This window comes from Prunus avium, chromosome 1 (assembly GCF_965620075.1).
Source record: "Prunus avium chromosome 1, drPruAviu1.hap1.1, whole genome shotgun sequence".
Lineage (NCBI taxonomy): Eukaryota > Viridiplantae > Streptophyta > Magnoliopsida > Rosales > Rosaceae > Prunus > Prunus avium.
This window is the reverse complement of record NC_142284.1, coordinates 59359452-59385989: the sequence shown is the minus strand read 5'-3', so window position 1 is coordinate 59385989 and position 26538 is coordinate 59359452. Positions and strand designations below refer to the sequence as shown.

At 35.9% G+C, this 26538-nt stretch overlaps 4 protein-coding genes across 5 annotated transcripts; 2 read left to right on the top strand and 2 right to left on the bottom strand.

Annotated features, from left to right (window-relative positions):
- Nucleotides 1–1796: 1796 nt before the first annotated feature.
- Nucleotides 1797–13750, bottom strand: ATSAC1 (Phosphoinositide phosphatase family protein). Of its 2 annotated transcripts, XM_021951128.2 has the most exons (17): nucleotides 13474–13750; nucleotides 13189–13393; nucleotides 12908–13073; nucleotides 11775–11997; nucleotides 11308–11384; nucleotides 10708–10740; nucleotides 9151–9338; nucleotides 8930–9027; nucleotides 8265–8398; nucleotides 7265–7399; nucleotides 6047–6431; nucleotides 5065–5186; nucleotides 4511–4618; nucleotides 4098–4310; nucleotides 3744–3935; nucleotides 3284–3395; nucleotides 1797–2261 (listed from the first exon to the last, which is right to left on the bottom strand). In XM_021951128.2, the coding sequence occupies exons 1-17, from the start codon at nucleotides 13609–13611 to the stop codon at nucleotides 2013–2015; spliced, it is 2778 nt and encodes a 925-aa protein (XP_021806820.2). In that variant the 5' UTR covers nucleotides 13612–13750; the 3' UTR covers nucleotides 1797–2012. The 2 variants fall into 2 exon arrangements, with proteins under 2 accessions (XP_021806820.2, XP_021806821.2); XM_021951129.2 differs by lacking the exon at nucleotides 10708–10740.
- A 1634-nt stretch (nucleotides 13751–15384) lies between these two features.
- On the top strand, nucleotides 15385–16664 carry LOC110750766 (SSUH2-like protein). The gene is made up of 4 exons (XM_021951130.2): nucleotides 15385–15675; nucleotides 15949–16008; nucleotides 16277–16323; nucleotides 16472–16664. The coding sequence occupies exons 1-4, from the start codon at nucleotides 15511–15513 to the stop codon at nucleotides 16557–16559; spliced, it is 360 nt and encodes a 119-aa protein (XP_021806822.1). The 5' UTR covers nucleotides 15385–15510; the 3' UTR covers nucleotides 16560–16664.
- Nucleotides 16665–21512: 4848 nt separating this feature from the next.
- LOC148298101 (uncharacterized) lies at nucleotides 21513–21863 on the top strand. The gene has a single exon (XM_088249741.1). The coding sequence runs from the start codon at nucleotides 21513–21515 to the stop codon at nucleotides 21861–21863; it is 351 nt and encodes a 116-aa protein (XP_088105867.1).
- Nucleotides 21864–23298: 1435 nt separating this feature from the next.
- On the bottom strand, nucleotides 23299–26538 carry ABCI7 (non-intrinsic ABC protein 6). The gene is made up of 5 exons (XM_021957345.2): nucleotides 25566–26538; nucleotides 24801–25060; nucleotides 23797–24459; nucleotides 23578–23670; nucleotides 23299–23414 (listed from the first exon to the last, which is right to left on the bottom strand). The coding sequence occupies exons 1-3, from the start codon at nucleotides 26430–26432 to the stop codon at nucleotides 24144–24146; spliced, it is 1443 nt and encodes a 480-aa protein (XP_021813037.2). The 5' UTR covers nucleotides 26433–26538; the 3' UTR covers nucleotides 23299–23414; nucleotides 23578–23670; nucleotides 23797–24143.

Below are 26538 nucleotides of genomic sequence, written 5' to 3'. Positions count from 1 at the left end.
TTTTAAAAAAATTGCACAACATTGATACATTATACATCGCAAAGTAAGCATATACGTGGGTTGATTGATTTGCGTGCAAATATTACATTTTGTTTCTGTTTCATGCTTAGGTTAAGCTTTCTAGAGAATTCAGGGTTTAGTCATATTTATCTAGAAGCATATACCAAATGGGAAGGAATAACAATGTGGCAAATGGATCAAAAGTTGCGGCTCAGGGAATAATCATAGTGTAGCTATATTCTGTAACCTGTGTATCAAGGAGGTGGAGGCAGGAAATCGTCCTGGCACTGTATGAAGAAAGTGGGATGGAAAAAATGAAAGCTTAAATCCACAGAGACAGGAAAATAGTATGATAAAACACAAGGGAATAACAATCGGGATGCTCTCAAAGAGCAACGGAAATTGTGGAAAGAACTAATTGGGAAGGAAACTGGCGTTGGGGTGAAATCCCAAACTTGGTACAATTGACGCTTCTGATGAATGCTAGTGCAATATTCAGGTGCGTGAACTTCTTTTAGTTTTCAATGTCATATTTTGATTAAATTATCATGAAACTCCTTATAACAGTAATGTCTTCTTAAATTATAGGTAAATAATTGCGTAATAAGGTCATTAGTCTTAAATTGGAGGAGAAGCTCGATAGGATGTTCATGAACACAACGACCATTTGGAAACATGCTTGGGCATCCAGTTCTGGTGTACTTCCTTTTGAAATTCCGGAGGCATCAAAAGTTGATGACTTTCTGCAAGAAAGTAGTGGTGATCTAGATGATCTGATCGCAATAGAATAAATCTACCAACACTAGTTGCCATTAACATGTATTATAGAGAAGCTATTTGGAAGGGTTCCGGGGTACATACAATATAACCTCAACCAAATTATTCACTCTTTCCTTCTGCTGTTATACATAACCTCATGCTTCGTTTCTCTTCATTTTGGATTTTAATTTCCATATTATTTAGGTTTTGTACAACAGGTGCTTTAAAAGTTGAAGGTTCCCAATCTGATTCACATTGCCTGACATGATGGCCAAACTTTTCAAAAATCCCAAATCTTGAGAAATTGATACTCCGGGATGTAGGGAGTTTGTGCTAGGTTCACCAGTCCATTGTACATCTTGAAAAACTTGCTTTCGTAAATTTGTAAGACTGCAAAATGCTCAGAGGAAATCCCATGGATTTTCTACAAGTTGAAATCTATTGAAACTCGGGAGAGATAGCATCATTGTGAACTCTTTTTGCAAATAATACGGCCATAAGAAAGATACCGTCTTCCATAGTACGGCTTTAGAACCTTGAATACTAGCCTATATTTGGTCTAGAACGTTTAACGTCTAATTACTTGTATGACAAAGTTATCAATTGATAGTAAGAATGTTAGAATTAGAATTGAATCGTTTGTGTCAATGGGGTCTAGCCTAGTTAAAAAGAATCTTGATTTGTAAATAGAGTCTAGCCTAGTGGGAAAGAGAATACCTTAATTTGCATACTAGTGGTCTCATGTTCCCCATGATACTTTGGTATCATGAGAAACCTCTTCCCATGACACCTTTATAGTTTAGACTATCGCTTGAAGTAAAAAAACATAAAAATTATTGAATCATTTGTTGCAGGTGATCAATGTGATGAAAATACGTAATATGGCAATTAGGCACTATATGCAATACTGCAAAAATACGTTATACGGCAGAGCATTTTATTTTTCTTGCAAAACCTTTGGGACGGAACATCAATACAAGAAAACGACTTTGCTGTCTCTAGGAAAGTTAACGAAGTGTATTTCAGCAAACACAAAATTGCAAATGGGAGGTTGAACTATATTTGAACAAATTGTATTTACATGCATTATCGTACAGCTACTTTGTTTCATCCTAGACATATATACAAGCATGATTCACTCAGTGTTTGCCTCTTAATTTCATTTATCTTTACAGTTGATAGTCGAAAAACAATTAAAAGAATAATATATCTGCGAGCAGATTTCATAAATATAAGCTGAACTGAATATTTCTTCAAACCCTTTGCACCTTCTCTTCCCCAATGATCCACCTCGTCAACCAGCTCGGATCTTCAGCTAAGGATTTACATGATGCAGGGATGCTCCCGAGATCACTGCCAATTTGATCGTATTCCTTGAGAGCGGCTTCCATCTCTACCTCAACAGCAGCATCATCTACAATATTGATTGTCCCCATATGAAGAGCATCGGCATAGTGCTTCTCCATCTCACGATCATTTTTGAAAGGCTCAATGCCAGGGCCCTGCATTTCAAACATTTCACAAAGAATATTAAGGAAATGGAGACGTACAAGAAGTAGGAGAAAAAGAACATGTCCTCCAGGTCTATCAACTGGATTTCCAACAAACCAGTAACATTGATCATTTTATTTACTTGCAGAGGATTATTTTGTCATAGACTTTGTTGTAAACGCCAAGAATGCTCTATAATAATTGGTTAAACATCAACGTAATTTAAAGGCAAGAAACAGGTCTTTTGTTTTGTGTAATCGTGATAATTAGATGTCATAAAGGACAAATAAGTAAATCAAAGCTCAATCGAACAAGAGCATCAAACTTCCAACAAAAATTCCATCCAAGAAACGAAAACTTCTATACTGTATTTGAACGAGGAAGATAAAGGTGGTGTCAGGGTGAAAACCAGATTTTAAAATGATGTTCTAGAGAAAAAGACTTATAATTATCTTTCTTCTATTTTGCTATGCATGCACTGATAATAGGAGATATTTAAAGATATACTAGCCCCTTGCCAATTGGTTTAGATATTTCAAGATATACTAGCCCCTTGCCAATTGGTTTTCTTTTTTCTTTTTTATTTTATTTTTAGAATTAAGAAAAGATAACATGGGTAGTTATGTTCCATAAAAGTAGGACCTATTATCTGATTTTGTTTTTAATTTTAATTTTTTTTAGTATGAAAAAATGTGAATTTACCATATTATCCTCCTTTAATAATAATTTCAATTCTTAATGTTTGAATTAACCAAGGACATTTTCTGATATTTTGAATGTTTCACAATTCTCTGCCTTTTGCTTTATATTTAAAGATATATACAAAAGCAGAAGCATGGAGAAATTGGAAATGTACGCATATTTTGCAGCTGGACAATCTGAGAGAAACCCTTTTTTTTTTTTTTTTTTGTCAGAGAACAAGAAGAAGAGTATAAAGTGCTTTCATTATTTTGCAGAAATTTATGTCAAACTCTAATGTTTAAAGGAAATAATACCAGACTTGTCCGTGTTTGGAAAATTAGAAGTACTCTACCTGACATAACTCAGCATAGTGCTTATATATCTCACTGCTTTCATCTTGATCACCTAGCAGTGTCCCACCGTACCACCCATTCGCTTCATCCACTGATGTCATTGAAAGGTACCTTGGAATAACAGCAGAGAAAGAAATGATCAATCATACACTCCATAGGATACATCATAGGCTTTTTAAAAACAAAATTAAGTTCTTTTGTTGAACACAGTTGATGCCAACAAGGTAGTAACATAGAATTCCAAATCAACTTAATTACCCAGATTAGACTACTCCATTATCTAACTTTCTTATGTTATGGTTTGTTTTATCATAAATATGATATATACTTCTAGTATTTCTTCTTAGCATCCCACTTACATTAGAGGTCACAGTCGTAACAACCATGTATAAGCTAATGAACCAGACAAATCGAAGGAGTTCTCCTATGTCAACCCAAAAGCATTTTCATATAGCATACCTCTGGAAGATATCCTCCTCATTATCATTGCCATCAGAAGAAAGCCAATTTAAGTCACAAAAGCCACCAACCCCTGTCTCATTATGGGATCCTCCATTACTTATTTCATGTGAAGTAACTTTTGGTGCAGACCCACTTTCTTCGTATTTTCTCTGGCCAAAAAGCCAATTTGGGCTTTTCAACTGTATTTCACTGAAAATTATAATTCCAATGTTCAGTGACTATTAATAGAATTTTCCTTGGTTCCCAAGTGGACAGGATAACCAAAGAGAGAGGTAGAGAGATTAATATTAAAAATCACAAATAGGATGCTAAATAGTGGGGTAAGAACTGCATAGGTTGAGATATAATTACGCTGCATCAGGCGCCACACTAGAGTTTGCAGTACCACCACCTGTTCTTAGATCTGGTTCACTGCAAAGTCTTACATTCTTTATTGAACTACACGTCCTTTCAATCAATTTATCAAAGGATGTCAACTTCATCCTCAAAAAATCTTCTTTGCAAGCAGGGATTGGGGCAAGAGTGTTTCCCAATCCTCCCAAGTGCGTATTATTTTCTTGTGAACTGCAAAGTTGAAAATCAAGTATCTTATTGTAAACAATGGATGATTAAATTGAAAAATTAACTTTACAGAAGAAGTAGAAAAAAGGATTGGAACAGGAAATGTACAAGGCACATCTATGCATGCGTACATGCGTATGCGTTTGGATAGACCTGTCCAAAGTATTAAGTCTAGATCATATAAAGAGGCATAGAGATTTTACCACGTATCAAGGAAAAGGTCATCAATCCCAGATACATGAAGATAGTAATCAGAATCCAGCTCCCACAGAGCAGGTTTCCCTTCCTGTGGTTTGAAGTAACCCAAAAATCTGGTAAAACCCACATCAAGATCAAAGCTTTAGAAGATATTTTAAGAAAGGCAAAACACATTACGACAATGTGCCATATGGCATGCACAATACAATGAAATTTAATACAGTACAACATAATGACATACTATAATATAACATTGTTTTAATCTATATAATATAATACAATACAACTGCAATCAGCAACACAAAGAGTTCCCATATATCCAAAGATACAATACAAATCAGCAACACAAAGAGTTCCCATATATCCATAGATGCATCTATTTCTCAATGCGGAAGTGAGATGCTATTGATGGAGATGGAATTTTATATTTTTATTTTATAAGAAATGATGGAGATCGTAATAGGTAATAATAAGTCTTATCTTCTGTGTCAGGGAAGAGAAGATGCTATTTAAAAATAAAAATTTATATTCATGAGAACTACAAGAGAGGAACAAGTACAAATTTATGGCGTCTTGCTTTTCACCATCAGTGTAAGCATTGCTGTAGTATCGCTTGATAGACTTCAGAAACTCCCTTGATTGGGTAGTGGCTTTCCACTTTCCCTGCCTCTCAGGAAATACCTGGCATTCATGACAGACGAATGGTTTCAGGAAGCAGAAACAAAGCTAAATGTGGAAGTTCTACAATCTCTATGTACACATGTGCTAACAAACTTCCTACACACGCGCACACACACACACACACATATATATATACGCATACTGTGAATCAATAAAAAATACCTCATTGAATCATTAGCAGCTGAAAGTAACCAATCTTGAATCATTACATCTAAGAGCACAAGATTGGTTACTTAGTTTTGTTACAAAGAGGGCGATCTGATTAATGGTTGTATTGTTCTTTTTGTTGTAGATTGTATTTTAGGAGTGGACTCCTTCTCCACTGTATGTATTCTTTGTTTTTGTGTTTAATAAAAGTTTCTTTCTTCGCAAAAACGACCTAAGTTTATGTGTTTGTTGTAGATTGCGTTTTAAGAGTGGACTCCTTGTCCACTATACGTATTATGCGCTTTTGTGGTCACATGATCTGAACCATCTATTTTTCACGTTCCCCAATCAAGGATGATCCTCCCATAATGACAGCCCAATCGGGAATTATTTAACCATCTTAGTATCATCATGATCATTTCAATGTTTATTGGAGGCATTGTATTTGTCTATTTATTGCACCACAATTATAACACAAAATGGTTTCCAATATATATACAGAAAGCTTCAGTTGAGGGATCCCTCACTTGTGGGCCCAAGCCCAATGGACATCTGATTAGAGTTTTGGAGTTCTATTTCCTTTTTTTAAAACCTCAAGTTAAAGTTTTAGGGGTTGATCTACGAATTCCAGCAATTGAAAATATGCATACTCTAAACTATGAATAAAACATAAAATAAAAAAAGAACTTCAATCTAGATAGTAAACAACATACAGTGTTGTGAGCTGCAGAGCCACCATACTGCTGCGCAAGAGCATCCCCCATGCTCTGGTACATATCCATGAGAGCTGCAGCAATAGTGCTGTCAGGATCCACTTTGGGCAGGTTCGTCAAACCCATGGCATGAAGTTGGCGCCCTAGAGCTGCAAGGCCATAAGCATACTGTGCAACATTTGTACGGTCCAAGCAATCAATGCAGTTGGTGCGCAGAACACCACTTTGAAAATGTGGTGGTTCACCGCCAGAATTATCATTTTTCTTGTGTTGACTAGGATCAGACTCCCTATCCCGATTAGCAGCAGAATTTAGAGTTTCATTACTGCTTCCAAATCTTGGAAGGTCCCCAGAGTTTGCTCTTAGCTCTCTAAGAGAAGCTTCCCTGGAAGAAAAAGGGAAATCTAATTTAAAAGAAATACCATTTCCACGTTCTTATGCCAGAGTAATTGGTAGTAAATAAAACAATTGTTTCGTTTTGAAATAATTCTCCCATGTGCTAGAGTGTTCAAAAACCAATGCTAGGCTAAGTGCCTTGTACAAGGCTACCTTTTTAATATGCTGGACATACCAGAATATCATCATCAAGAAGACCTTGACCCATAACATTTCTCCACATAAATGACCACATAACAAAATCCATACCTTCTGAAGAAAAGTGAAAAGGAAAAACATTTATATGGTTCATAACATGATTGCATACTTGACACTATCGACATAGTTCAGGGGGAAAACGACATATTACTCTAGAAAACACACTAGGATATGTTTGGGAGTGCTTTGAAAAGTGCCAAAAGTGCTTATGTAGTGTTTGATTTAAATATGTAAAAGTACATTTTTTGAGTTCAGATAAGCATTTTAGTGCTTCTTGGAGAAGAACTTGATAAGTCTTCTACGGAAGTACTTCCAAGTAAATATGCATTAAGCACTTTAAGTTTTTTATATGCTTCTAATTAAAATGTTATGAACAAAAGTACAGTACTTATACAGGACTCCCAAACAAGCCCTAGAAGTAAGTTCACAGTGACATTATATTACAAAATTCTTTAAGGGAAAAAAGATTCAGTTTCCTGAATAGGACATTTGGCACTCATGTGCCTCCTAGCATTTAACTGATGCAAATTCATTCAAAGATAGCCATCTATGTGCAACTGAGATTAGGGATAAATGTTGAGAATAGTGTTTGGAAATCACTGAACCAACATAGAAATTGCATACCTTCCAGTACTTGTCCGACTAATTTGATTGAGCCTCCGTTTAACAATGCTAGGTTTGCCACTGTAGTAAAAACCAGTCAAATCAAGTGCTTCACTTGCCACAGCACCCAAAACTGCTAAAACATTGGCGGACTTGCTTTGGAAGCAGAAGAAATAGAGAACAGTAAGACCAAAGAAAACAAATATTACACAAATGGTTAGAGAATGGTTAAATCGAAAGCATAGTATATAGATATTTATTGAAAAAAAAAATAAGTATAATTATTTGCATGATGACAAAGTGGGAAAAAAATTATGTACAGATACACATGATATATATACATATGAAAAAATAAATAAATATGTATATATATGTCTATGAAGCAGGATAATTCAATCCTTGTAGATATGTAGTATCGGGTCCCGATACATATCCAATACTCCAAATGGAGTATCAGTTGAAATTGGAACTGACTTTTGCATATGCAGTTATGCAGTGTATCGCATATTCAAGAAAAGAGTGGTCCAATTGTGATTTTAGAAAACAATGAGAGGTCAATTTAGAGTATTATAAAGAATGGGCCATTTTGCAAATTTTAAGAAAAGAGTGGTCCAATTGTGATTTTAGAAAACAATGAGAGGTCAATTTAGAGTATTATAAAGAACATTTAGGGTTCAAAAGAGAACCCAGACCTTTCCACCTCTTTTTCTTACTAGTGTTTTACTGAACAAAAATAAGGCCAAGGGTATTCATACTTTTCAGGTTACAACCATAGAAAAGAAGGAAAAAACCATAAACAAAGAACTAGCCTGCACAACACCAGATATGGATGCCATTTACCTTACTACAGTAAATATATATCATATAACAATATTTTTCTTGGCCAATCCTTATCCTAGTTTTGTAGACTTTCTGTATCATACTCGTACTATATCTGTATATGTGCAAAATACGTGTGTGTGTGTCCACTTCACCAAAAAGAAAAAAAAAGGACAAGGAAAATGAAACCTCAGATGGTTACCTTTTCGCAAACTTGTGAAAGTCCCAGTGGATAAATTTAAGATGGTTTTCTTCAGAAAGAATTTGATTCAAATACCCAACCGCATTTGCAAACTCACGCCTCAGCATCATTTCTCGAGGCCTTTTCTCAACAGTCTACATTACAATTGTATGAGATACATGAAAATAAAAATATGAAGAAAAAAGAAAATGCATGATGGGCAACTGAATAAATATAGCTTAAGTCATAATGCCAACAAAATATGAGTTGGCATGCATGTAGGTATCATGAGTAGGTTATAACTCAAAAAATTCTTAGTAAAAGAATTTCAATAATTATCGATTAACATCTTCGTAACAGCAACTTCCCTATGACAGAAACACACACATACACACCCACAGTGATATGCACAGTACCTCACAAGGACAGAAGATATCTTCAACTTAAATTGATCGCCAGACAGATGCGATGAACAAAAGATGCATTTAATTTTCAACATTGCCCCATGAAAATACACCATGCTGATGTAAGCCCCAAATAGGTATTGAGGAGACAACTCCATGATAATGTAAGCCCCAAGGGGGAGTGAATGATAGGGGTATTTATAAGCAGTATTCGTAACAACTAACAAGTTGAGATTATGTTTTTATTGCCCACAGCTGTTAACAAGGCATTCAGAAATAAACCTTGATCAAATTGAGCACAATAATTGGGTTGCCATATCTCTTGGCGAGGTCTTCAAAATGTAATTTGGTAGCCTGATATGTTGGGTCATATCTCTGTACTAAAATCAAAATGGAAACATGCAAAAAAAGATCAATTCAAATAATCCTCGTAAACAGTGTATGTGAAATAAGCATATGATTCAGCACCAATGAAATCAAACTGCATCACATAATGTTCTTACATATTATATCAGGCTTAGGACTAAATCTTGAAGCTTCCTGTGACCAGAAAAGGGGGATTGAGCCACGCATCTGGACAACAGAACTCATTTTTCCTTTGCATGATCCAGCTTCCTCATCAAGGATAATCTGCTCTGTCTCAACATCATTTGCAACCCTTCCCCTATCATTCACTCCCCTTTTCAAGTAACTGCAACCCAATAAAAAAATTATTAAATCTTGACATCCCATAGCTACAATAGTTTCTAGTTAAAACATCTACAATTCAATGCAACAATAAGAATTTGCTGTCTCCCAAAACATAAACTAAAATTGATACCTGTAAAATTTAACCTGAAACCCCGCCCCCAGCTAAAATAAAATAAAAGTTTTCTCGTCTGCACCAGCTGCTGTCTACCCAGATACTATAGCTGTGTACACTCACATATAGTAAACCCCAGACAACTACTCTAAATGATAAGTATCACATTTTCATATATAGTAAACCCCATGTGAGAGTAGAGCACAGAGAGAGAGGTCCTTTTATTCAACCAGAACAAACAAACCCAAATGCAAATATTTTTCCTCCTAGGCAGGAAAGAAGAATTTAGATTGTGGAGCCATCTGAAGTTTTATCTTGTACATCATTCTCGAGACAATTAGTGCAGTTGCCAGTATTAGCTTGGGTTGCTGACGGAAGGTGCATGCTTGTGACATGATGCAAAGAAGGAGACCTGAGTGGTGTCTTTCTCCTAGTGGTGACTGGTGTGGGGTGTCCAAAACAGACACCAAATGCTTTAAACATTTACTGCTTCAGTGTCCAAGTGCATATTCCTTGTTGGATAAGGCCAACTAGAGAGGCCGTTTTGAATTGGATGATTCCAGCTTCTTGTGATACTCTTTTATGTGAAAAGTTGAGTTTTTGGAGGGAGGAAAAGGAGTTAAGTGCTAGGGAGGAGTGCTGTGTTGGAAATTTTTTGAGTGGTTTGGATAGAGAGGAATAGGAGTGTTGAGGTTGTAACGGGGGAGGACGTGGATAATTTGTGGGACAGAGCTCAGTTCTGGGCGGCTTCGATCGCCTCTGAGTTCTGGAATTAGTCTCTTTCATGCTATTCTCCTATTGCTGTTTTCTTGTGGTACAGTTTTGTAGTTTTGTTTTGTTTGTTGATTGTCCTTCATTAGATGTAAATTAGATGTTTGTTCTTTTAGGGAATAAAAGCTGTGATTCAGATTTTAAAAACATAATTATTCCTTGTTTGCACAAAATAGAACCTGTGAAGTTGAGGTCTTATGTGTATCTGTGTATATATAGTGAGAGAGAGAAGCAGAAAGAAGAAATCTAAATAACCATAAAACCAAGCAGAATAAAAGAGACTACTTAGCTGGACCTTGTAAAAGAAAGCATGAGAGAGAGAGAGAGAGAGAGAGAGAGAGAGAGAGAGAGAGAGAGAGAGAGAGAGGTCTTGTGTTGAATCTTTTAAGGGGAGGAACAAAACAAAACAAATCTTCTCCTATATTCTGTCACAAAGGAATGCATTGAAAAAGAAATCCAATCCGATGTGACAAAAAGAGAAGCTGACCTTGTTTGTTGCTCCTCGTCCTTCAGTCCTTCCCTGAGTACATCACAGGGGATAATTCATAATTTCCATCAAGGAAGAAGCAAAAGATGAACTGTTTATGAGATATAATCATTTTTAGATCAGACTCAGTCTTGAAGACATGTTGCATGTTACATATGTTTAACTGAACATTATATTTCACTTGAAACAATTATTGCTGCTCATACTTCATTGTTTAAATAAGTATTCAATTCAAAATATGAAAGCTAAAGAAATTGAACTTCACATATTTAACGAAAGAAAATGAACCATTTTAATCAATACCATACTAGTAAAGACTACACACAATCAAAAGAACCCTTCCACACGAATATTTAAATTATAACAAGAATGTATCAGATGACTGAACTAAAAAGGAAAAACTGAGTAACTCTTTTAACCCAGGTCTACTAGCATAATCCTATACCATTAAAATCCCATTCCAAAATACCATGAACCACGTACATAAAACTTACAAGACAAAAAAAAAAAAAAAAAAAATTACATGCCATATGGACTGCTTTCTGAATAATTACAAGAAATGAAGACAGTGTGAACGTGATATTCAAAACTAGAACATACCGTGTCCCTGCAAAATGCCGAGAGCGCCTAGAGACCAGAGAAACACTGAAGTCCCTCCCAAAGATTGATAGCCTAATCTGCCATCATCAAGAAAAATAAACTCCATTCATATATTTAAGTCTTTAGTTAGTTAGATTTTTTTTTTCATAGGAAACACAAGTTTTATCAAGAAAAAACATAAGGAAATACAAGAAACATGAATAACCAGTGAATCAGACACCTAAAACATCAGTCAAATACACCAAAATTCAGAACTCCTTTAGTACATGATATATATATATACATATGTCACAAGAGAAATAAATACATAAGGTATAACCAAATTATATCGATAAAAAAATGTAGAGTACATCGATTCCCTGAACCAAATAAAATCCCATTACCACATTAACACACACACATACACACACACACGTAAGGGAGAGTGAGAAGGAGAGGGGGAGAGGGGCAGAGAGAGAGTTGCATACCTGCTTAAAATGGCCATGCACTAATGCTATTGTCCAGATAGTGTTATTGCACCTTGATCGAATAGCTTGTGTTAGATAGGCATTCCATACAAATATATTATCATAAGGCATCCCTTCTTCACCCATTGATAACACATTTTTTTGCAAACTTTGCATTATAGGATATGTATAACTATAGAAAAAATCTTTGGTCAAATCAACACTGGAAAGAAGCTTCTTGTACCTGCAATTAAGAGATAAAAATATAAGTAATATTCTATAAAAGTTGAAATGCCAAGTATATTAGCTGGTAGGTATGAAGCTGCGAAAGTTGAAGCCTGCAGAGTCCCATTACAATATGTTCGCCTTTCTAAATATGAAACCACCTAATGATTAAATAATGGAAAGAACACTCTTATAATCCCATCCACAAGTGGTATATGAAGCAAAAAATATATATGTATCTTCCAACTCATATATTAAGTGCAGAGTTCTTACTTCAACGATCTCCACAGGAGATGGCATTTTCTTTGCCAGTCACTTTACAACATCTTAAAACATATACATCCCATTCATACCATTCTCCATGTACTAGATATTGGAGGTCACCTAAACCCCTCTCCAATCTAACTTCCATGTAGACACTACGTAGATTGTAAATGAAATCATTACCAGGGTCATTTGGGGACAGTATATTTGTGCAACCATCACTTGGTTTGTCTAGGTAAGCCAAATATGTAAACTCTAAATCAAGCTTTCTCTTTTCTTACTGGACATTAGCAAATACAAATCAGGGTTTCTTTCTTTCCTGTGCTAACACTGTTGTACTGTGGGTAGCTGTCTCAGTGCTAATGACTTAAGTGGCTCCATGAAACTTCAAGGGAAACCTCACCCTAGTATCCCTGAGCTACACGTACAAAACAGGTTTTACTTTGAACGCTTTGTTTTCTATCCTATTCTTTTTACCCTCTTGTTAGTGTACAAGCCTGATGCATGAGCAAAATGGTGAGAGACCATGTTGATTATACCATTAAATAACCCAGTGACCGTAAACGCAACCAAATATCTTTTAAACTTGATATACCTCTGGCACATTAAGCTATTATTTAAATATACACAGAACAGAGAAACATCAAAATAAGGGAAGAAATTACCGCAACTCGGTCTTAGAATGAGCGATATCAGTTTGCATTGAGACATGCGGAATAGTAATCAATTGGCTCTCGTCTATACTATAAATCGCATGACCGCATATACTTCCTATTTGCCGACGCTTGGTGACCAAAATCAAGTAATAAGATTCCAGAAACTTAATGCAACCTAGAAAACACCAAAAGCCCATAAAAAAAACATAACACAAGGGTCTTCTTAGAATGAACAAGGACGTGAATTTGAATTCATACAAGCATGAAAATGAGGTCTCTAAGACACTAACCGGCGATCCCAAAAACCTTGGCTACAAAGGTAAGGCCTCCGGTGGCACGGTTGCCCTCGGCGATTCTCTGAAGCAGGCTCTTTATCTCCTGCGGCGAGTAGACGACGGGGTCTTCGCTGATGTTCAAATCGTCGGGCTCCGATCTGTCGATCTTCAACACCCGGAAGAACCTCTTGTTCCGATCGCTCCCAATCAAGTAAAACCGCTAATACAATGCACAATCAAATAGTCTCAGAAGAATGAAGAATTGGAAACCCTAGAATTTGGGACAGATTGAGTGGGCACCTGTCTGGTTTCGTAAAGCTTGAATTTCTCGGGGGAGTAGGAGTTGGGGTCGGCGTCGAAGTCGTTGGAGGGGTGGACTTTGGCGGAGGAACGAACGTAGTGGGGAATATTGGGCTTCGAATTCTCAGGCTTCGCCATGTCTGCAGAGTAGATGAAGCTTCGTTGAGAGTTCGACGACAATTCGAAAGAACAGAAATTTTCGATTTTCGATTATATATAGTGTTCGATTGGGAAGCTGAAATGTGAACAAGTTGAACTGAACTTGCAACGTAATTTTTATTGATTTTTTATTTTCTGTATCCTTGTTTTTATTTTTTATTTTTTATAATAATTAGCGATACAAGGCATTGGGGATACTTGGGATTCGACGAAAATCCAAAGCTAACTTATATTTGGCGGAAAAAAAAAACACAGATAACTTATGCATCTCTGGCCTATTTTAATTGGATTTATATTCAGACAAATTAAAATTCTATCACAATCTTTCATAAATTGGTGTGATTGTTTGTAAAATTGTGATGGTGAATTAAATATTATTTTTTAATAACTTATTGCAATTATATTTATTTCATTATTTTTCCGATACCAATTGTGATAGTAATCCATTGAAGTATGTTGCGGAGTCTGTTAAATATATTATAATATTTTAATACTATAGCCGATAAGCTATACTTTTAAAATATAATAAAATTTAAAGAGTATTTTACTAACTATGAAAGAATTTGAGAGGCTAAGATTATTTCTTACTTGTTGTAAGAAAAATGCAAGATGTTGATTTTACAATCTCTTTGCCAACTAGAACAACAATTTCAAACAAAGTTTTGTTGGTATAGTAGTAAGAGAGGTGGTGGTATTCTCTGTAAATATAATATACGTAGTATAGCCGCGCGGCTATACTTTGTAAATATAATATATTTAAAGAGTATAGCCGAGCGGCTATACTGGAGTCTTTTTTTAACTTTTTTTTAATAAATAGTATAGCCGCGCGGCTATACGCTTCAAATATATACTATGACACTTTTTTTTTTATATAATTTTTTTCTCTGATTTTTGTTTATCGATAAGAATAGTTTAGAGCATTATCCATTACGATTGGGCCATTACCCAAGTCTCTATTGTCCCCTTTTAATTTTTTTACTTTTCTAGAGTTATTGCCAATATAAAGAATTTAGCATTTTCTGGTTTAATACTCGTATTATACACATACGTATGTATTTTTCAATAATACTTTTGTTTTTCTTACACATCTTAAAGACTCAGTAAAATACACGTTTACAAAAAAAAAAGTAATCATTACGTACATATTTTTCATGTTTAATATATGTGTTTTTTACAAAATTTCCAATAATACACACAAAACTCACGTATTATACACATAATTTTCACATATTATTGAATGAAAATAATATATATTAAAATATTATATAGTGGCCGAAATTTTCAATTGTAACTTGCCAAATAAAACACGTACGTATTTTATTCATATTTTTCTAGTTCCGTATTTTACTAACTATAAAAAAATTTGAGAGACTAGGATTATTTCTTACTTTTTATAAGAATATTGATTTTGCAATCTCTTAATCAACTAGAACAACAATTTCATAGGTGTAGATATGTTACATCTCCAATTTACACCCTAACTGGGAAAGAGAAAATAGTTGTGTACTTATAATTGGGAGAAAGAAAAAAAAAAATGGGCGCGCTCTCTTGATTGTTACATTCATTTCTAAGCCTATAAAACTGAGGCCCAAAAGAAAAAAAACATAATCATAAAAAAATAACCCTTATCCATTGAAGTATGTCCAGCAAAGATTGCCAAGTATATATATAATTACTTGTAATTATTTGAATGGTCTACTTGTCTTGTGGAAGGCCAAACAGTGGACCCATCAAAAAAAAATTGTGGGTGTGGTGAGAATTTTTCTAGTCCACTCATTCCACCTCAATAATATCTTTGGAGAAGAGACAGCCTAAAGATTATGAGTGTGGAGAGTAAATCTCATGCATTTCTTCTTGGTTTGATAAGAAAGAAAAGATATGATGATCAAACTTTCCATGTCTTGCAACAGTTTGACTCCTCATCCTCATCCTGCAGTACCAATTAGCCCTCAGCTTACCTCAACCATAACAGGCATCGAGCAGAAGAGGCCCAGAGCAGTTGCAGTTTTTGCAGCAAAATCTGGAGGATTTTCACTCAACTCTGTATGATCTTTTTCATTCTTTTTTTCTCACGCTATACCTAGAGCTCATGGCTCATTGTCTTAATTAATTAATTGGTTTTAAATCCACAGTATAATTATACTATGAACATATAATGCCTTAAAATGAAAATTAATTGAGTACCAAGAACATTTTCGAAATTATTCGCACAAACAAAATCGAAAGCAAACTTCGAATTAAATACCTTAGGTGATTTGTTGTTATATTTCATATATATTTATGCAATAATTCTTGTACTCTTTTTCTCGCATGTAGTTCTTGAAAAAGTGTGAAAACTGTGGAGGCAAAGGTGCAATTGAATGTCTAGGATGCAAGGTGCTCTCTTAATTTCACTTCATTTTCATCTCCTCGTACTAACTGTTTAATTTAATCTTCTTCTTTTTTCGTCACAACTAGATCGGCAAAGAATAAGGTTTAAGGTTTAGCCCAGTTCAAAATTAACAACTCACCCTTAAGATAAATCTAGACCACCTCATTTTGAAATCCAAGATCCGTACCCCTCATTTTGTTTTAATGGCTGCTATTAGCATTTTTGTTTGGGACGCAATGCCACTATATCATCTCACCCCTACTCACTTTTCAGGGAACGGGAAGAAATAAGAAGAATGGGAATATTTTTGAGCGCTGGAAGTAAGTTATTTCTGGCTCTAAAATATAAAAAATTAGTTTGGTTCTTTATCTAAAAATATAAAAAAATTAATGAATAGAACAATTTTTATTTGTTGTATCTTTTTTATATTGTCTCATATAAATGAGCTTATTATGCACATGGATTTAGGTGTTTTGATTGCCAAGGATTCGGACTAAAGGGTTGCCCCACCTGTGGACAAGGAGGACTCACACCAGAACAAAGAGGAGAAAGATAAAAAAGAGTTTGAGGAAAGAAAAAGTTACACAACTAATTGTACTTTGCCCTATATATTTCCTCATAAACTTCAATTAGTGAATCAAAGTTAAACGTGACTTTTATATGATGCTGTTGATGCAAGACTAACCGATTAAGCTGATTCTTAAACGATTATCTGATAGGAGAACGTCGACAATTATGTAAAATTCTAAACCAGATCAAAGTAGAAGATTCATGCAGTCTATGCAGCATGCACCAAGAGGAAAGACTCCATGCTGCATGCACCAAATATATAGTCAAAATCATGCCTCACATGCTTGTTCCGAATATTGCCAACATAACTATTGAATTTCATTTTTTCGGCTCAAAACTACACAATTTTCATTGCGATTGTTTTTCCATCTTAATTGCAATCTTTGAAATTTGAAAGAATCTCAAGACACGATGTGAGATTTACACTCATGGCTTGTATCGTGCGCCTATTCACATGTTAGGCTCGAGAGCCACACATGCTCCTCACTTAATATAAATTGAAAACATGTTAGGATGAGGAGATGCCATATGTGAAGCGCCGAGTATCTCACGGTTGAGAAAGCTTTGGTTAGTGCTTTAAAAGATCCAACAAATAAAAAGAAGTGAGTTGTTACTAACGTTTTGTTTTTGACAACTTGTTCCCAGTCTCAGAGGAAGCAAATATATATTAGTGGAAGCGTAGGCGTCAAGGAAAGCCCGTTTATTATGATCCCATATTATTCTTCATCAGTGGCAGCATGGATATTGCCACTTAAAAACCATTCATGGCAAACCAAAATTATTTATATCATACAAGGCATGCCCCATGCTCACTCATTTTAAGTACCAGTACAGATAGAAGTTCCGTCAGCTCTGTAAAGGGTGCAGCCTGCCGGAACTAAGCAACAATTGCAAGATGGTGAAAGCTGCGTATTGCCTGAAGAGGGACAGGTCATATAACCTGCCTGGCCCGTACAATACTGAGGGCAAATTTTGGCTGTGCTTGGATTGATTCCCAGTAGGATTGAACCTGCATAATATCATCATAATCAAGAAAAAACTTTCACAAAACCTGAAACATGTTATCGCCGGGGACGATATGACCCCCCAAATGTGATTCTATATTTCAATACGATAAAGGCAGGCATGCATGAACTCCTAGCCTACGTTTGGTGCCTAGGATTGGATTGAATAATTTACTATAGATTCAAGATATGTTGGAAAAGATGGATGCAAACTTCAAAATTTTGTCCAGGTTAAAGGTATTAGAAGATGAATTAGTCATGAAAAAAAACTTATTCCTTTCAGTCCTCACAAAATGGTAGGATATAAGGAGAAGAATAGGAACAATAGTTGAAGAAGGAAGTGAGATCATACCAAAAACAAGGAGAAGAACCATTGGACCAATATTCTTGTCTCTAGCCATCCCTTGCTATGAGTATGGAGAGGGTGTAGACCTTGGCCTACTTATACCAGTTATTGGAAATAAAAAATAAACAAGAATCTTCCATCTCCTACGGGGAATCAAGTTAATTATTTTGGTCTGAACACACCAATATGATCAGCCTAATCAAAGTTATATCCAAAAAGTCAGAGAATTTATAGTTGAACGGTGGAATTAACAATAATATATATACTTTATAGTTGAACGGTGGAATTAATAAACAGTTGAATGGCTAGATGGAATAGAAAGTCCACAATGGAGGGAAATGAATGATTATCAATTACGCACTCACATTAGATAATCACTATTTTTATTTGTCTTTTAACAAAGCAATTGTTTACTCTGAAAATGTCAACAAAGCCCTAGAGCAGACTTTGTAAAAATGTGTATTGCAAGCGAGCCACTATTAGTAATTAATTAATTCTAATAGATGAAAATAAATATAAATAAATAAAAAGACTTGCACACCAAGTAAACTGATTCTAATTAAAAGATTGTAAACTGAATGATAAACTATTCAATTGAGATTCTTTTCTATGTCTTAAGACAAATAAGCACTTTATAATTTCTCTAATACAATGGAAGAGGCAATAAAAGTAAATAAAAACAGTGAAAGCAAGTAAACAGATCGACCATAACTACAAGTTGCCACCACCTTGTATAAATTCTGGTTCAAAGCATAATTAAGGAATAGGTGGAAATTGGAATTGATCCTGAGACCAATTGTTGATTTTGGAATTGATCACCTTTTTGGTGTATTTTGCTTGGCTATAAATAGGCGAAATATCTTGTAGTCATCTCATGAATTATTAAGGGAGAATAATTTATTTATTGAAGGAATTATCCCTTTGACAAAGGAGATGGGATGAGAATATGAAAGATTGTATGCAACCAATCTTCCTTAGTTTGTGGAGATAAGCTTTATTTTAGCCCCAATAATTAGCTAATTAAATGAGTATTTATTCAACATAATTAATGTGACTTAGAACAAGTTTGACCCTTTTTTTTTTTTTTTTTTGGTTACAAGGCAGGCAGTAGCCAGAAAAGAAAAAAAAGCTAACAAGGCACAGCCCTACTTTGGGCTCTTCCTAGATCATCATCCAGCAACAAGCTTGAGAGGGAGATAGGAGCAGACTTGTAGTTATGAAGCCCCAAGGGTAACTGATACCCCAAGTTAGCAAGGTGATCAGCTGCTCTATTTTGCTCCCTGTAGATATGAGAGACAAGTTGTCTTGAAATTATTTCCACATGACATTTATTTTGATTTCCACATGATGTCACCAGAGTGGTCTTGAAATTATTCTGTAATGAACTATTTTATGTAGTTTCTTTTCACATTGCAACAAGTGCAAGACCAACATGGAGTAAATTTGATCGCAAAAAAAAACATGGAGTCATTTAAATTTTTTGACTCTCGAGTGGAAATGAATGAGTGGAAATGAATAGTAAATTTTTTACGAATAGGGAGGGACTAGATTTCATGTGCAATATATCAAGCAAGAAGGAAAAAGCTTGGCTCCTTCAAAATTGAAGAGGAGCTCCTCCTAATCAATGTGTTTTTGACATATGTTAATTTTTTTTAAATATTTTTTTTCTTTTTTCATGAAACTTTGTCAATGTTGCTTGAATTTAACAAGTGTCAAAACCCCACTGGTTGTAAAGAGGAGATCCTCCTTAATTTTAAGCCTTTATAATCAATATAATTAATTGATAATTTAATTCCTTTTACTATTTCCACAAGGAACTACGTAGAATAAATGTCAGAATTATCAGCATGCCCTTGATGGAAGCAAATATGAAACTCAGACATCGAAGTCTGTTTATTATTATTATTATTATTACTGGCAGCATTAATATGCTAGCTAAGGGAAACCATAATTATTTATTTATAGGCACACCTATATATATATATATATATATATATATATATTTCCAAGCATATTCAAGTGCTGGTACAGATTGGAGTTCCATCAGATTCGTAAAGGGTGCAGCCCAGGGCCGGAGCTAAGCAACAATTGCAGACTGGATCAAGCTGCGTATTGCCTGAAGAAGGGCAAGTCATATAAGCAGCTGCTCCGTAACAAATCTTATTGCAAACTTTGGCTTCAGTTGGATTGATTGCCAGTAGTAGGAGTGAACCTGTCATGAATTTTTTAAACGTAGATGGATGATTCATCATATACTCAAGAATACATCATTCAAAATTGAAAACAAATGAAATTTTTACGTATATATAACCGAAACACCACACATGTCATGAGGATGAGGTGGAGTTTACTACAAGAATTTTATTGTACTGGAGTACGGCTACATCATATAACATGTTCACATGTTATGATATAGATGGATGACCGAAAGATATTTCTCACTTTTAGGATATGGTAACAATAAATATTCACATTTGTTATAACATTTGGACAAGTTATACAACATAGGCGTACGTGTCACCAAAAACTTTTAATAACAAGGTGAGTTGAAGAAGAGTGGGAGATCACATACCAAAAACTAGGAGAAGAACCATTGCTCCAATATTCTTGTCTGCAGCCATGCTTTTCTGTGAGTTTGGAGGCTATGAAGATTGCTCTACTTATACTAATTATTAATAATAAAAAAATTGAAGACCAATCTCTCTACGTCTCCTGCTGCATGCATTTCGTCGTGTGAATACACCAACAGGATCAGCAGTGTCATTTGAATTCAAATGAGCTACATTCAAATAACCATGTAGGAGAACATTTGAATTCAAATGAGCTACTTCATCAATACATAGTTAGTCAACGTTTCATTTCTATATTCCAATGATATTGCAATATATCATGGTCAAACAATACCGTTGCTAAGTTTGAAAAAGCAAGGGTTCAAGTAATGTCAAAAATCTGGGAGTGTTTGAATTAGCTATTGATCCTTGTTATTTTTATCAGCGGTTGACTGGAAAAGAGATCGTTGACCAACAAATGGAAGGTAATGGGAATATACAATTTTGTTGAAAAATGTTTCGTGCGATGTTGTTAAGGTGTTATACTCTTGGATGAGATTCAAGTGGTCTACACAAAATAGCCTAGGGAAAGGCTAGGAGCCACCTACGAGAACGACATCTCACTTCTTGGCTTTGTCTTAGAAGTTATAAAATTAAAACCTTATCCCAAATAAGCTAGATGCCTGATGGTTAAGAATTTGGCTAAAAGCCACTTTTGGTCTTTATAATTTGGCATTTCAACCACTTTTGACTCTGTAGTTTTAATTCTGTCAATTTTGACTCTATAGTTTTAATTCCGTCAATTTTGACTATGTAGCTTCGTATTTGTAGCAATTCAAGGACAAGTAAGTATTCTTGTCAATTTCTTTGACGGTGCAAGGGGTAATTTCGTCAACCCAAAACTCTTGAGCGTAAAAGCTTGTCTAAAACTCTCCCCATTTCATATTAGGGCTTGAAATTGGCCATTTGGGTTTAGGGTTTTTCAAAAATTGGGATTAATGGTTGAATATCGATTAGTGCAATGAAGACCTACATATGACATGTTCAGAGATGGTCTAAGCATTCAACAATTCACAGCCATCGCAATACCTGACCATGCCATGGACATAGTTGACCCTTCATTGCTCATTGAAAGAGATGTTGCTGATGTTGATGATGGAAGATACCAAAATGACATGCGAGCAAGACCAATTACAAGCTACCAGGATGGCAGTCCTATCCAAACAAAGAGATTGGAGGATTGCTTGGTTTCAGTGATGCAAATAGGACTCTCATGCTCTGCAATATCACCAACTGAGCGTATGCAAATGTATTCTGTTGTCAACAAAATGAAGGCAACTATAGACTCATATCTCAATTTGAGAAGAAGAAGCCAGCAGTATGCAGGATAGGGCTAAGTTTGTTATCTGATCTCATGCTCTGCAATACCACCCACTCCCTGCATGTTTGCATAGCTCTATCAATAGTGAGATGGGGTCAACTTAACTGTTTGCTGCAGAGGATTGGCGCCAATTTGTTCAAAACTTTTGTTGGCCATTTGGCATTGGATCTGTCAAGCCTGCATGTAGGAAGTATCATACATTTGCTGATTGAAGAGACCATACATACACGAGAGGGGCACTGTGATGAATTGTGTTTTACATGTTGCCAAAATTTAATAACATAAACCGCCGTGACTAAGTGACTCTATCTCCAACTTCACCATTATCACTCTCAAAGGCCTTTTCATGATCTGCTTTAAGCTTTGCAGCTGTATCCTTGAAAAGTTTCTTCTCTTTTAAGACATTCGACATGTGCTTCCTTTTTTCTGAAAAAATAAAAATATATAAATCAAGCATTTGATGGCTTCGTCAGCAGCTTTATCCATATAAAGCTTCTCCTATTTACGTTTCCCATACACAGAAGTTGCAAAAAAGAAAAGAAAAAAATAAAAAGAACCACATCAGTCATAGGCTTCCACTTCTCACCACCCTCCTTTGCAACTAAAATTGCATTTGAAGGAATTGTAGTTACTAGAAACAATATGGATCACAACATACTTCCAATCTTTACTAATGGGATCCTTAATTACTAAGGCCTCTGAGGAGCTAAATTGTTATTCACGGTCACATGGCTGTGAATCCAAAGGGATTTCATTTTGGAATCAAATGAATTTTTCATGGGTGTTTGCCCCTGTACCCAGATTTGATCGCAAGTGTTCCTGTTTTCTTTTGCCTGCTCCTCACACTAGTTTGTCTGTGTCCATTTAAGATTCATAATTAAAATTTATTTTTTAGTAAATTATTCATACCTTGGTTTCGTAGTAGGATTAGCTACAATATTATTACTCTATTCAGGGAGGAGAGGACAAGAGTCAGAGTGCATTCTTCTCCTCTTTATACATGACTAGCTGCAACAAGTTCAGAGACATTATATGACTAAGAACATGGGGCTAAAGAAATACTAACACACTAAAAGTTGGGAAACTCCACCACATTCTTCCATTGAAAAGTGCATCTTTGCTAAGAAATAAGAATTCCGAAGCTGAAATGGTCAAATTGGCTCTTTGTTTTGTACTTGACCCAGTGTGATTTGAGATGGCAAAGAGACTGTTGAACTACTGAACAGTATCCTAATGGGAGACTAGACTATGGACTTGACCATTTCAATAACATGAAAGATTGGATAGCTAGAAGCAAAGCATCATACCCATTTTGAAACATCCTAGGATTTTCTAATCTTCCAAACACTCTGTATATTTCTAAAAAGTAGGCGACTTTCTGATGTTATGAAAACGCTACTCTTTTTTGTTTACATCTTACTAAAAAATTCTACTTCAGCACAAACCTGTCATAAAACCCAGCACCTGCATATCCTTCCAGGTCCTCAGCATTTGAGTCTGATCTGAATATGATAGACTGCTTACTGTATAATCATATTGGCTTGCTTGGATAACCATTAACCTGAAAGTCAGATTCATGTCTGAGATGTAAAGGTTCACGAAATCTACCACGTTTAACTTCTGTCCCACAATAAGATGAGAGTCAATTTTGAGATTGATCTCATAAAAATAACTGAATATTGATGCAAATATTATCATATCATAAAATTAATAGTTGGTCTTACAGTTGGAGAGTCTAGATTGGATCTCTTGGTAATGAAGCTCATGGCACGTCCAGGTAATGCACCCACCAATGTCACTCCCAATCCCTTAACTATCTGTGTTTCCATGAAGAAACAATGATGATAAGATTGTATTGATTTAAAACCCAGTATATCCAGCTGTGGGAGAGAGAGAGAGAGAGAGAGAGAGTGAGGGATTTTAAACTCAGAGACAAGGCATACCTCTGTATAAATCTCTGAGGTACCCCTGGATAAGGGATTCTTCATGTGAATTTCAAAAGCATAATCAGCAAAAATAAGTTCTGGAATCAATACATACACAAGTTACAACCATGCATCTCAAATGACGTAATATCTTCAGTTTATGATTAATATGTGACAACATAGACACAACCGGAACCATTTTACAGTGCAAAATTAAAAATCAAAATAATTTATTTCCAGTCCCTGTTTGCTTGGGAATGAAATGGAGCAGAAGCGTTCCATAGTTACAAACAAGGCCAAAATTTATTTGATTCTCAATGACAGTTAAAATTCCCGTAGCTAATGACCAATGCTAGCACCTCCGATTATGATCCTTTATTAGTAGGATCCAACAATTCTTTAATTTGACTTTCTACGTTCTTCTTCATCCAAGCGTAAGGTAATCTTTCGATCACCTCTGCACCAAAGGAAAATAGGAGAGCCTTTCTCGCTGCCTCTAAGTCAATGCCACGTGCCTGGAAATAGAAGAGTTGGCTTTCTTCTAGGTCGCTAATTGCAGCTCCATGCGAACACTTGACATCATCAGCAATAATTTGAAGATTGGGTTTGACATTTACAGTTGCACGAGGTGCAAGAAGAAGACTTCTTGTCAGCTGCCCTCCGTCTGTTTGCTGAGCATATCTGCAAAATATAAGTACCCATTTTGTAAAAGGCATACACTGTTCCTAGTCCAACCTTATCGGTGAGCAGCAAATGTGAAGAATCTAGTCAACGATACAAGAGGTGGCCTCAGAAGTTTAGGAAGCTGTCAGGAACTTTATTAAGAAAATCCCATAAAATAACATGGCTTTCATTGCCCTACACTAGAGGCATCTAATTAATTCCTTGGTTTGGAACTACATATATATGTAAGCTGAGAATCTCCAAGAACAAAGAAGTCACATCGGTTGAGGAAATGGGGTACAAAGTATTGTGAGGTTAACAAGCCCACAATAACCTGGACAGTCATAAAAGAGATTTACCTGTTGACCTTTATGTTCCCATCAAATACGGCTTGTCCTAGAGAATGAGACACAATGCATTTATGAAGTTGTCTGGAATAACCCCGTGGATGGTCCAAGACTATGCTACTATGTAGATCTTGTGTCTGATCACCGACAGACAAGTGCAATGTTGATAACTCGGTGATTGTGTCTGGTCCCAGTTGCTGAACATGGAGATTATGCCTGCTCAATTTTCCACCAGTACTAACCTCTACAAGCTCATATGTACTAGCTGATTCCTGAAACGCAATCAACTTCATAAATTTGATGCAAAGGGAACTGCATGATCCATAGAAGGATAAAAGTTAAATATGAGGTATGGGATCATGGGCAGTTACCAAAATTGAGAGTTAATTTTCAAGTAAGATTCTATCAAATAGCATTTTAAAACAAATGTCACTCATAAATAAAAACCAAATCATAAAGGGAACTAGCTGCAATATATTATTTCAAATAATAACACTATAAACTCTTTTTAATTAACTTCAGTTCTTAAAAGGTTTCTCGTGCATTCCACAGGTTATCAAAATACTACAATGATCATGCTAAGACCTACTAAATTATATGCACATATACATTTGTAGAATTATTGGTTTCTTGCCCATTCTTCCATATGCCATGCTAACAACAAATCGAACCTAATTATCATTTCTAAAGTCTCCTCATAGATATCCCAGCAATACAAAAGTAAAAGGCCATGGAACATGTAACACAAAGAAACAGAGAGAGAGAACGAGAACTAACCTGGCGGACCCAAGTCCACTTTATGTGGGCAGCATTCAAAGATTGATTCTGAACATAAGAATGCCTAACTTTTCCTCCTTCTCGAACCACTACCTCAAAAACAGAATTAGCCCAATAACACTTGTCACCATCCCCACCCAAGAACTCCTCAATTATACCAATCTCCCCTCCCTTCTCCACCAACACAAGCACCCTCGGATTCGATAACGGGAGTTTATTCGACCCCTCATCTCCGCCCTCATTAGCAAAGTACCGCAGATAAACTGGAGCCTCCACCCGGCACCCGGATGGTACATAAATCACTGTCAAATCGGGAGCCCCAATTCCATTAATGGACCAAAACAAGTCTCCATCACAACTACTAGACACAAACTCAGAGACCCTTTTCATAATGGTCTCTTCTGAGAGCTCCAGCAAGCTACCCACATAAACCCCATTTGGCAATTCGGTCAAATTTGAGAAATTTACAACAAACCCATCAACTATAACCAGAGTTGGGAAATGGGTATCTTCCAAAATGGTTGGAAAGCTCGGTGGGCGAGAGATTGGTTGGATTTCGGAGTTCTTGATGAAGGAGGTGTCTGTGAAGCGAAAGGGCTCGTCTTTGCGAGAAGGCCATGGGGTTGAGAGCAGGGCCTCAGAGGAAGAGTCTCTGAGATTTTGGAGAGGTAAAGGAGGTGAAGAAGAAAAGGGTAGCGAGTCTTCGAGAGCTTCAGCTAGTTGAAGAACAAAGGGGTCTGATAAGGCCAACTGTGAGGTTGGAGAAGCTTGAGTTGAAACTCTGGGTTTGGTTTTAAGGGTTCTGGGCTTGGAAAGTAAAGGTATCGGAGGCCTTTGAACGTGGGGTGTGAATGATATGGCAGCCATGGACGGTGGGCTGTGGAAACTACAAAAAGGTAGAAGGTTATGTGCAGGCACGGAGCCAGAATTACATGGTGCGGATTCAGAAAAGCTTTCTATTTTCAACCCTTGG